The 11,996-nt window shown below is 35.9% G+C and overlaps 1 protein-coding gene across 1 annotated transcript in view; it reads right to left on the reverse strand.

The window, feature by feature from the left end:
- Positions 1 to 11,083: 11,083 nt before the first annotated feature.
- The window catches only part of PI15 (peptidase inhibitor 15), a 39,539-nt gene continuing 38,626 nt past the window's right edge, over positions 11,084 to 11,996 (reverse strand). The window contains exon 5 of the mRNA XM_006860003.1: positions 11,084 to 11,259. Coding sequence (XP_006860065.1) covers positions 11,124 to 11,259 — 136 coding nt within the window. The 3' untranslated portion in view covers positions 11,084 to 11,123. The remainder of the gene's footprint in view (positions 11,260 to 11,996) is intronic.

An 11,996-nucleotide genomic window follows, 5' to 3' on the forward strand; every position in this document is an offset into this window, starting at 1 on the left:
TATATATGTATATATATATATTTACCACACACACACACAAATAAATTTATGCTCAGCTACTGCAATTTTATTCAGTCAAAACTACTTCATATATTTTCCTTTTCTTCTTCCAACAGGGAATACATTTATATTGGTACCTCAAAATATTTTTCTTGGAGTGAAGTGGAGGAAGAAGGAGAGATGGGAAAAGATGGCAGGGAAAGTAGGAAAGCAATTTAAAAGAAAAATAGAAGTTGGTGTTTTTCAGTGATGCATTAAAGACATAATCATTGCTGGCTTAGAAAAACAGTCAATTTCATACCAAAATTTACATGCTACCTAGTGCTGAATCTATAAAATTCCCTATGAAAAACAGAAAATAATTACCAAAAAATGAAGAGAAAAATTATTTAAAACAAAGTAAAATCATTTATTGAAAGAAAATATATCAGAAATCAAAAGACTACATTTGCTATTCTTCATTAGGACATAGGTTTACACAGGTTTTACATATGTACACACTCATGACATTACAGCCTAAGACTGAAGACACATTTCAATGCCACAAAGTTAGGCAATTAATAACAGTTATCCAAATGATGTTTTTAAAAGTACTATCTGGAACCACCAGCTGTTCCGCGGGAGAAAGATGCGGCTTTCTGCTCCCGTAAAGATTTGCAGCCTTGGAAATCCTGTGCAGGGTCACTATGAGTCAGAACCAACTCCACGGTACTTAACAACAACATCTGGATAATACAGTATGTATTAAGAGTACATAAATATTTGAAAAATATTTGAAACATTTCAATATTTAAAAATATATTGGCTTCAAATGTGCATCACAATTATTTCTAATTCTCAAAATATATGATACCAAAATTTCAACACAAAATGTTGCACCATGTAACCAAGCACCAGTTTACCTCAGCATTTTAATTCTCCATGTAAACTAAGAGGCTGCTAACACATGTCTAGTGAAGTGGGAATTTAAAAGAACCATCTAAAATATTTAAATCTTCAAAAGAATTTTCTTTTTGCTTTTATTAGCAGATTGTCTTAGAAAAATGAGGAGGATCTAGATGATTTAATGCAATATTGTTCTGGTTTTGGGAAACCTCACACTCTACAGTGAAACTTTCCAGGTCCTGGAAGGCCTGTGAGGGAGAAGGTCCATTTTTTTGTTGTTTTATATATTTTGCATATGATTTTATTATATAAGAAGCTCTATTGCTTTCAAATAAGTTTGAAACTACAAGTTTATAAAACAGCTTCAAATTTTTTTGCTGTGCTATGTGAACAAATAAAAAGAAAATAAGAAACATCTCTGTTAAAAGCAAATGATCACATTCAGTCTGTTAACGATCTCACCTGAAAATTTACTTAACAATATTGTCTTTATTAGTTACAGGTGACGTAACTCCAAGTTTTCTGCACATTGATTGGTCTTGAAGAATGATGAGTGGAATTTCATTATAACTCAGTAATAGTATCAAATTATAGACCAAAATCAAAAAGGGGAAAGATGATACTTTCATGTGGAAAAAAAATGTTACATCAGTGTATTTCTTTTTATCTTAGGTACTACACTAAAATGAAAATAAAACATTACTTTTGAAAGTGAGATAAAATAATAGTGTTGTTTACTAACTATAATGCTAATTTTAATTATAATACAAAACTAGTGGAAATGTATTTTAGCAATACCTACTCTAAAAATGTAAAAACAAACACGAAACCATTGTATTTAATAAACTCTACAAAAATGGAAAATCAGATAAAACGTTTTTCTTTACGAAAATGGATGCCAAAATACCATTAACTCACTTAGAAAAATATGTTAATAGATGTAAGAATTTTTAAATGCTGTCATATTTAGGCAGTGATAGGGAATTCTAATATTGTATAACATTTTTATTGAACAAAAGTGTGGGGGGTTTTTGTCAATCAAGTAGCCAGGAAGAATCTGCTTCATAACCACCAGAGGGCGCCAATGCCCGCACCATAAAAGTAGGTGGCATTTGAATTAATTTGAACTTTGCCAAGCTCAAAAAAAAAAGAACTTTAAAAAATAAACTTGATGACGTCTAAAGAAAGATATTTACACTCTGTTATACCTAAATAATGCTGTAAGAACTGATAAACCTAACACTTTTAACTGTTTAGTTATCTAATGAATAAAGAGAGTTATCAGTAAACTCAGCACTAACAATTCATTTAGCACCATATATTTAGCACCTGGAATTCTGGTGTGGCCCTGTGGGTTAATGCGCTAGGCTGCAAGGTCTGTTTGAACCACAAGGTTCGTGACTCAAGCTCACCAGCCGCTCCTTGGAAACCCTATACAGGGTTGCTATGAGTCGGACCCGACTCCACGGCACTCAACAACAACAACATTTAGCACCTAGACAGATACTGATAGTTTACTCTTAATAAAAACTTTAATTGTGAAGAAACCTCAGAATTGCAACAAGGTTACATACAGTGGTTATAACGTGTTTCCAGCACCACTAACCAGTGAATTATTCAATTTTCTAAGCTTTTGATTGGGCTCTCATGAGTCAAAGCGAAACCTTAACAAATTGTAGAATTTAATTTTGCATGTAGTTAAGTATATTTTCATAAAACCTAAATTTGAATATTTTAGTCAAAACATAATAGCAATACAAAAGGGGGAAAAACAGCATATAAAAGCAAAGATAACTTTAGACATTGATAGAAATCTAACTTTACACTTTGTTAGGGAAAGGTTTCCACACATCCCAAGGTTCACGTCCTATGAAACTGGGGCACCTCAGGGACGTTGCTACACAGAGACAAAACATAGACCCAATTCTAAGTTTTATTTTCCTTCATGTTGTTGTTATCACTACTCCTGCCGAGTCAGTTCAGAGTCATAGCGACCCTGTATAGGGTTGCCAAGGAGCAGATGATGGGTTTGAACTGCTGACCTTGTGGTTTGCAATCCAGTTCTGTTCTTTCAGCACCAAGTCTAAGCATTACTTTCCTTCATAAACTCATTTACATTATCTGTTGAGTTTGTGCACTGATTTGATAAAGAGGACAAGTGCATAAAATACTTAAAATGTGTATTAAATTTTTGTCAGTGTTAATAAATGATATAAAACAAACATGCATGTTATTTTGTTGTGTGTCATCAAGTCAAAACTGACCCATAGGGACCCGATGTGACACAGTGGAATTGCCATATAAGGTTTTCTAGGCTGTAATTTTTATGGGGAGGAGTTCTGGTGTGGCACTGTGGGTTAATGTGTTGGACTGCAAAGTCGGTTTGAATCACAAGGTCAGTGGTTCAAGCTCAACAGCTGCTCCTCGGAAAACCTATACAGAGTCACTATGAATCAGAATTGACTTGAAGGCACTTAACGACAACAACAATCTTTATGTTAGAATCCTGGCGTGGTGCTGTGGGATAATGCACTAAACCACAAGGTCAGTTTGAAGTGCAATGTCAGTGGTTCAAATTCACCAACAGCTCCTTGGAAACCCTATACAGGGTCGCTATAAGCCGGAACTGACTTGACGGCAGTTAACAACAACACTCTTTATGGAAGCAGATACCCAGGTGAAGGTATTTACAGATCTCCCGGGAAACCATTTGGTGGGTTCAAGCCTCCAACCATTAGATAGCAGCTAAGTGCATCACCAAGTCACACTGAGAAAACACATCTTTTAAGTCAAATACTTTGAATAATTTGCACATACTAGAAAGCATACACATGGTCCACTCTGATAAAACTGTACTTTCAAAACACTTGTCCTTTTACTGTCAGAGGATGTCTGCAGGGCAGTTCTGATATGATCATGTGTGACCTTGTAACACAAAACTATTGGTGTCTCCCTGTCCAGAGCAAAGAAGAGTGATGAAAATTGAAGATGCATGCAAACAATTAGTCCAATGAACTAGTAAACCACAGGAACGTCAGCCTCCAGGACCCTGAGACCAGAAGAGCTAGATGATATCCAGTTACCACTACCAATTACTCAGAAAGGAATCACTTTAGAAGGTAGAGTGGGGGGAAAATGTGATCAAAACACAAAATTATTAAAAAAGATCAGGCTTACTGGTTGTATAGAGAGAGACTGGTGGAACCCCCAAGACTATGATCTTTGGTCATCCTTCAGGTCTAGAATTGAATTCAGTCCTACAGCTCAATTTTCAGCCAACTGATTGGGCTATAGGAGGAACGTTAGTGAAGTACGCACACCATAGAATGATCAACCATTTGATATCAAAAGGGCAGTATTTACACACGGAAAACATTCAGAAAGTTTAGGAAAGAAGGTGGGATGGAAACAGGAAACACAGGGAGGAAGTGGGGTACCTGATTTTACATGAAAAGGATTGCAATCAATGAGATGAAACCAAGTCTATATGATTTGTTGAATGTAAAACTGATGATCTGCTCTGTAAACTCTGCTCCTAACTCACAATAAAAAGTTTAAAACAAAACAAACATGATAATGTTTATAACCACTGAAAATATACAAAAATAATAATGATAGCAATTCTACCATATTTTTAAAGCTAATATACGTATCACAACCAGAAATACTTAAAACTATGCTGACATAATTCTTATACAATTCTAAGAAGAAATCTATCAATAGCTAAAATAAATTTTTTCTAGTCTTTTGATGATGCTGTTTTTGTAGAGGACACACTATTACAGTTTTTAAAACAGAAAGATGAGGCTTTCTGCTCCGGAAACCCTTACAGGGTCGCTATGGGTCGGAGCCGACTCCACGGCACATAACAACAACAACAGAAAGGGATAGTAGGCGCTCTGGTGTGGCACTGTAAGATAAGCAATGAACTTTTAACCCCAAGGCTGGCTGTTCAAACCCACCAGCCGCTCCTCAGAAACCTTACACATGGTTGCTATGAGTCAGAATCAACTTGACGGCACTTATCAACAAGAACAACAAGGGCTACCAAAGGCATCCTGGTGGCACAAAGGTTAAATGTTCGACGGCTCACCAAAGGATTGGCAATTTGAACTCACCCAAGGAGCTCTGGTAGCGTAGTGGTTACGAATCGGGCTGCGAACTTTAAGGTTAGTGGTTCGAAACTACCAGCTGCTCCGCGGGAGAAAGATGAGGCTTTCTACTACCGTAAGGATTTACACCCTCTGAAACCCTATACAGGGTCGCTATGGGTCGGAACCGACTCGAAGGCACTTAACAACAACAATGACTTCTTAGGAGAAAAATCTAGTGATCTGTTTCTGTAAAAATTGCTGTTGTTGTTGCTGTTAAGTGTCGTCAAGTCAGTTTCAACTCATAGTGACCCTGTACAGGGTTTCTGAGGAGCAGCTAATAGGTTTGAACTGCTGATCTTGTGATTAGAAGTTCAGTGCTTATCCTACAGTGCCACATCAGGACTCCACTACGACCTAGAAAGCATTCCAGGTCACTTTTACTTTACCACATGGGGTCACTATGAGTCAGAATCAATTTGACAGCACCCAACAACAAGGGGGAGTGTGAGAAAATCTTTACTATAGGGAGGATCCGGGCTGTGAAACGTATGCCAACTGTTACTTCTTTTGAAAGAAGTCTATTCAAATGAAAACCTGAATGCTGATTATTTAAAGCTGCTCCGAAAACATAAAGGCACCCTGTAGGCACCATGGGATAAGCACTGGACTGAACCCCAAACTGCTCTGTGGGAGAAAGATGAGGCTTTCTGCTCCAGTAAAAATATATAGCCTCAGAAACCCTATGCAGGGTACTATGAGTCAGAATCGACTTGAAGGCAGTGAAATGTTCAGTGGTGCTGTGGGCTAAGCAGTGGACTGCTAACTGCAAGGTTGATCATTCAAACTCACCAGCCGCTCCACAGGAGTCAGATGAGACTGTCTGCTTCTGTAATATGTAGCCTCAGAAGCTCTACATAGGGTTGCTATGAATCGAAACCAACTCCATGGCAGTAGGGTTTGGCTTTTCTTAGGAAATACCTTACACCCAGATCCTTCCACCTCTAGAAGCTAGTGAGAAAATTCTCCAATTACACCCTTGTTGCATACTGTGAAAACAATCAAACGGTGTTGATATTAGCAAATGCCGATTTGCTTTAACCTGAAAAAAATGGAACATTGTTTGTGGCCAGTTTGTATTATTAACCTTCAAAGGTACAAATAGAATAACAAATACACCTGTTATATTTTCACAGGACTTGATAAGTTGTTGAGTAAACATTAAGTTCTAGTCTTAATATACACTTGATGATTTATTTGGTTTTGGTATATTCAAAGCTTTATATTTAAGATATTTTTGTCTTAAGAAATGATGCAAAGGTAGAATTTTTCTAAATTGATGCAATGGCAGATTTTTTAAAGCTAATTCCAAAAATCCACTATATAAAAATTTCTTAAACATTTACTATGTAAAGGCAACTTATGTGAAAAGCTAGGATAAATGCAAAGTAGGATTGGACAGAGTTCCTTCCAAAGAGGAGCTCATAAAAAAATTCAATTTTATCTCAAATAAAAGTTGTAGAATATTAATGATTATTTTAAAATTCAAAAATCTAGTAAGATGAATTTCACTTTCATAAAAACTTCTTTGAAATATGTAGTAAATATCATTATTCCTCTCCAGAACTGAAAAAACCAAGCCAAACATACAACAGAACCTAAACAAAAAAATTCGCCTTCAGTTTAATAGTACATACTGCTTCAGTAGAACTACTATGACATAGGAGAGGATGGAAACACTTTTCTAGAGAAATCAATATCCCATTAATGGGGTTCTCCTTCAATGGCTTGGATATGCTAGAGAAAGGTTAGACTGGAACCTGAATTTTATAATGATTTCATTTCTCTATTTTATTCTCCAAAAATATTTGCTTGTAATATGATCTATACAAGTGCCCACAAATGCAAAGTAAAATTATATCAAATAATATGGCCACCATATTCAATTTGTAAAAGTTATCAGACCAGCTGTTTATCATCATGTAGACCTATGCTTCAGGTGATTGATTTCATCTCCATTGAATTGATTTAATTACCTACCTGTCAACTGTTAATGCATACATCCTGGTGGTGGATGGTATGCTGTGGAGTTGATTCTAACTAAAATGACCCTGTATAAGGTTTCTGAAACTGTAAATCTTTATGGAAGAAGAAAGTCTCATCTTTCTCTCCAATAATGTCTGGTGGAATCAAACTCCTGACCTTGCAGTTACAGCCCAACACATAACCACTACGCTACCAGGACTTCTTATTGCATACACCGCAAGAAACTTCAAATGTGTAAGGAATTTTAACCAAATCGCTTCCGTCTGCTAGTGACACTCTAGAACCAATTATGTTTACTTGTTCTATAATCTCATGGAAGCATCACATAACCTGAGTAACAAGCATACGCATACATACACACAAACACAAACATGCTCACAGACACATACATTTAAAATGCAATGTGCTATAAGGGTTTTGATCCAGAAGACATACTCTCCACTCTGAAAGAACTTTCTTGAATGAAGATCTTTTGTACTTTCAAAATCACATGAGTGAAATTTTCATAGTGACTTTCCCTTAGCAGATTTTCATAGTCAAATTTCATTGAGAACATAACAGTTATTCCTCTACAATATAAGTCTATACCAATTTAGGATGAATCTAACATGGAAAAGATTAACTAATAACTACTTAAATCTTTGGATTCACTGGTTTTTGTAAATCCCATCTGAATTTAGAGAGCATCTCAACAACAAACTTGACACATTGAGTAGTTTTAATTGAAGACCAGAGGAGTTGTAAGATGTCATCAAGAACATCATACATGAAGAAAGGAAAAAAAGTCATTAAAACAAAATTACAAAAAGAAAGAAAAAACCAAAGTGGGTGTCAAAAGAGATTCTCAAACTTACTCTTGAACATGGTGTAGCAAAAGCTATGGAGGAAATTATGAGGTGAAAGAGGTGAAAGAGTTGAATGAAAAATTTCAGAGAACAGTTTAAGAATATAAAGTCAAGTATTATAATGAAATGTGCAAAGACCTGGAGATTGAAAACCAAAAGGGCTGAACACGATCAGCATTTCTCAAGCTGAAAGAACTGAAGATAAAATTTAAGTCTTGACTTGCAATATGGAATTATTCTATGAGCAAAATAGTGAATGATGCAGGAAGCATCACTGGTCAACATTCAACCATTTTAAGTAGCACCATATGAACAAGAATCAGTGGTATTGAAGGAACAAGTGCAAGCTTCATTGAAGGCATTGGCAAAAAACAAAATTCCAGAAATTGATGGAATACCAACTGAAGCACTCACTAATCTATAATAAGAAATTTGGAAGATAGCTACATAACTAACTAAATGGAAGACATCAATATTTGTGGCTATCCCAAAGAAAGTTTGTACTATAGAATGTGGAGACTATCAGATAGTATCTTTAGTATCACACACAATTAAAATTTTGATGAATTTCAAAAAACAATTGCAGGAGTACATTGACAGTAGTCAGAAATTCAAGCCAGATTCCAAAGAGGAAATGGAATGAGGGACACCAAATGAATTTTGGCTGAAAACAGAAAATACTAGAAAGATGTTTACTTGGATTTTATTGATTATGCAAAGGCATGTGACTAGGTGAAGCCAAAACAATTGTGCTCATGTGGAATCTGTACAGACACCAAGTGGCTACTACGTGAACAGAACAAGAGACAATGAATGATATAAAATCAGGAAAAGTTTGTGTTATATCCTTTCACCATATCTATTCAGCCTGTATACTGAGCAAATAATCCAAAAAAGCTGAATTATATGAAGAAGACCTTGGCATCAGGACTGGTTCATTAGCAAACTATGATAAGCAGATGGCACAGCCTTGCTCACTGAAAGCCAAGGGGACTTTACTGGTGACGATCAATATGGATTACATGTCAATGTAATACAGAAAAGAAAAAAAAAAAATCCTCACAATTGGACCAATAAACAACATCTTGATAAGCAAAGACTGAAGGTTTTCATTTTACCTGACTCTACAATCAATAGGACCACAGCAGGATTCTGCTCATGAAAGCAGCAGTCAGGAAATCCAAGGATGTATTACATTGGGCAAATCTGCTGCAAAGTCCTCTTTAAAGTATTAAAAAACAAAGGTGTCCCTTTGAGGGCTAAGGTGCCCCTGACACAAGCTATGCTACCCAGTCACCTCATATTGAAAACTGGACAATGAGTAAGAAAAAGCAGAGATGAACTGGTACATTTAAATTATGGTGTTAACAAAAAATAGCCAAAGTGCCATTGACTGCCAGAAGAACAAATAAATCTGATTTGGAAGAAGTATGGCAGAATGCTCTTTGGAAGTGAAGATGCCAAGACTTTGTCTCACATAGTTTAGACATGTTATCAGGAGGGACCAGTCTCTGAAAAAGCACATCATCATTGGTAAATAGAGCATCAGCAAAACAGAGGAAGATTCCCAAGGAGATGGATTGACACAGGGGTTACAACAGTGGGTTCAAACATCACAATTGTGTAGACATCTCAGGTCTCAGGACCAGACAGTATTGCTTTCTGTTGTGCACAGAGTCCCTATGAGTCAGAGCTCATTTGAGTTCAAAACTACCAGCTGTTCCACGGGAGAAAGATGAGGCTTTCTGCTCCCGTAAAGATTTACAGCCTCGGAAACTGAATACAGGGTTGGTATGGGTCGGAATTGACCTGACAGCACTTCACAACAACAACACCAACAATGGCACTTCACAACAACAACAATAACAGTTAAGCACAGTGAGTAGATGACTCAGAAAGAAAAAGCAGAAAAACTGTATCCCTGAACCAGCTCTGCATGTCAGGCAATTTCCTTCACTATGGTGATTAGTTCTTAGAAAAGCATAAGGAAAGGGCTACTTTAAGATCATAATTGTATGTGTTGTGTACACCTCTTTAATGTGGTGTTCAAAGACCCAAGATAATAAACACATTGATTCTGACCAAATAAAGACAAGCAAAACAGGGAAGCAAATGGTGGGCCCTCGGTACTCCACATGTTACTTTCTGACATCTTTCACTTTCTTCTAATAAACCTCGAGATGCCGTAGACCCTCACGTAAGCTTTCAACGTGTTTCTGTGTAATAACGGCATTTCCATGGTATTTCGTACCTTTCCTCCAAATCTCACCTGTCCTGGCCCTCCTCAGCTTTGTTAGGGTTTGCTTTCTGCTTTCCAAAGTCACAACTCTCAACTCTGATTCAGTAGTAACTGTGGGACTGTTAATCTTCCCAATACCTTCCAGTTCTAAAAACTGTAGTTAAACTTTAATATTAAATCCGAAGCTCCAATATTACAGAGTACCATACCACTTTTTCCACTTATAGGGGTACAAAGTTGTTAACTTCCTCAAAACTGCATGGAAATCGAGTTGTTAAAAGATAATCTTATTGCAGTAAAGTACTGGTTGTATTGTTTTCTGAATATTGTTCTGAGCTTTTTGTGAATAGGAACCATATCTCATTATCTTTGCATTATTTAACACAGCTAGCAGAGTGCTTTGTAAAATGTAAGCACTCAACACATCATTACTGATTTTAAAACAGACGAAGCAAAAGTCATAATGTGAAACTTACATAATTTGAGCGTATCTGCTTCTGGATCTTAATAAATTATTCCCATAATTAAATCCTTGGTTGCTTAATGTAAGTATTATTTCCAAATGTTATTGTTTCATACTGCAGGTGTTATAGAAACGGGTGCTTAGAGTGTCCACCACCCCACACATATTTTTCATATTTTAAAATTTTTTCTTCATGTAAACCATATCATATGTGTGCTACATCATATATGTTGTGTGTGTGTGTATGAAGATTATTCTTTAGGAATGTAATAACCTAGTATCTTTAGAAAGCAAGTTTGTAAAAGGATGGCTCTACTCTGCCATCACTACATATACAATATTGTAATTTAGGCTTAGAGGTCAGGAAATAGAAATGATATTTTGATTACCTCCAAGAATTAAGCAAACATAGTAAATAAACATTAATTTATACAAATGAATTCCAAAAGTAGAACAAGATTATCATAAAATATATATAATGTGTGTAAAATTAAATATATATATATGTTTATGATTCTCAGAAACCATTGTATTTCCTGGAGGAAAAGGTAAGCTTATTTAAACCAGTATAAGTAGTTTGACGTTACTCCTGGAAAGCAGAGGTTGTCAGTACAAGACCCTCCATAACTGGGAGGACAAGCTGAACATGGTACCCCAACTTTATATGGTGCTTCTCCAATCCAATTGCCCCTACAAGAAAAACAAAGAAGATAGTGTCAATATGTTTCACCAATGTGTTTTAAAAACTTAGATTGTCCTTAAACACAGAGTCATATGTGATTATTTTTTAAGAAGTCTGTAGATTTGTTGTTGTTGTTGTTTAGTACTGTCCCATCAGTTCTGAATCATAGCGACCTGAGGAGTGGCTGGTGGATTTGAACCAGCAACTTTGGGGCTAGGAATCCAGTACTGACCCTACAGCGGGACATGTAACTTTAGAAAGGCACTAAAATTATATTCATTTCTTACTCAACAATTACTTATTCTGTACATTTTACTTCTTTGATGCTTCCTCTCTGAGTAAGCCTACTATTATCATTCTCTACAGAGAATTAAAATTAAGATTCCACAATGCTGTTGACATATCTGTTCCTTTCTACTGCAGCCCCTTGAAACACATTAAAAAAGCAAACAAAAAAATCCACCAAACAGATTATTGTCTCTTAGATTCTGGCTACAAAACCATGTATGTTTGAGCAGAATTGTGCTCCAGATAATCTAATCAGACCATAATCATGTAAATTTATTTCTTCTAAAATCATGCTAATCTTCTTGTAAAATGCCGAAAAATACTCAATAGTTTCTGGTAGATTTTGAAAAGATGGAATGAATAAGAAGCCAAACTAGGTACAAAAAATAGGTTATAAATACCACAATATTTATTTATAAAATTGTAAGTGTTGTTGTTGTTGTTAAGTGCCGTCGAG

This window comes from Chrysochloris asiatica, unplaced genomic scaffold (assembly GCF_000296735.1).
Source record: "Chrysochloris asiatica unplaced genomic scaffold, ChrAsi1.0 scaffold00036, whole genome shotgun sequence".
In the NCBI taxonomy this organism is placed as follows: domain Eukaryota; kingdom Metazoa; phylum Chordata; class Mammalia; order Afrosoricida; family Chrysochloridae; genus Chrysochloris; species Chrysochloris asiatica.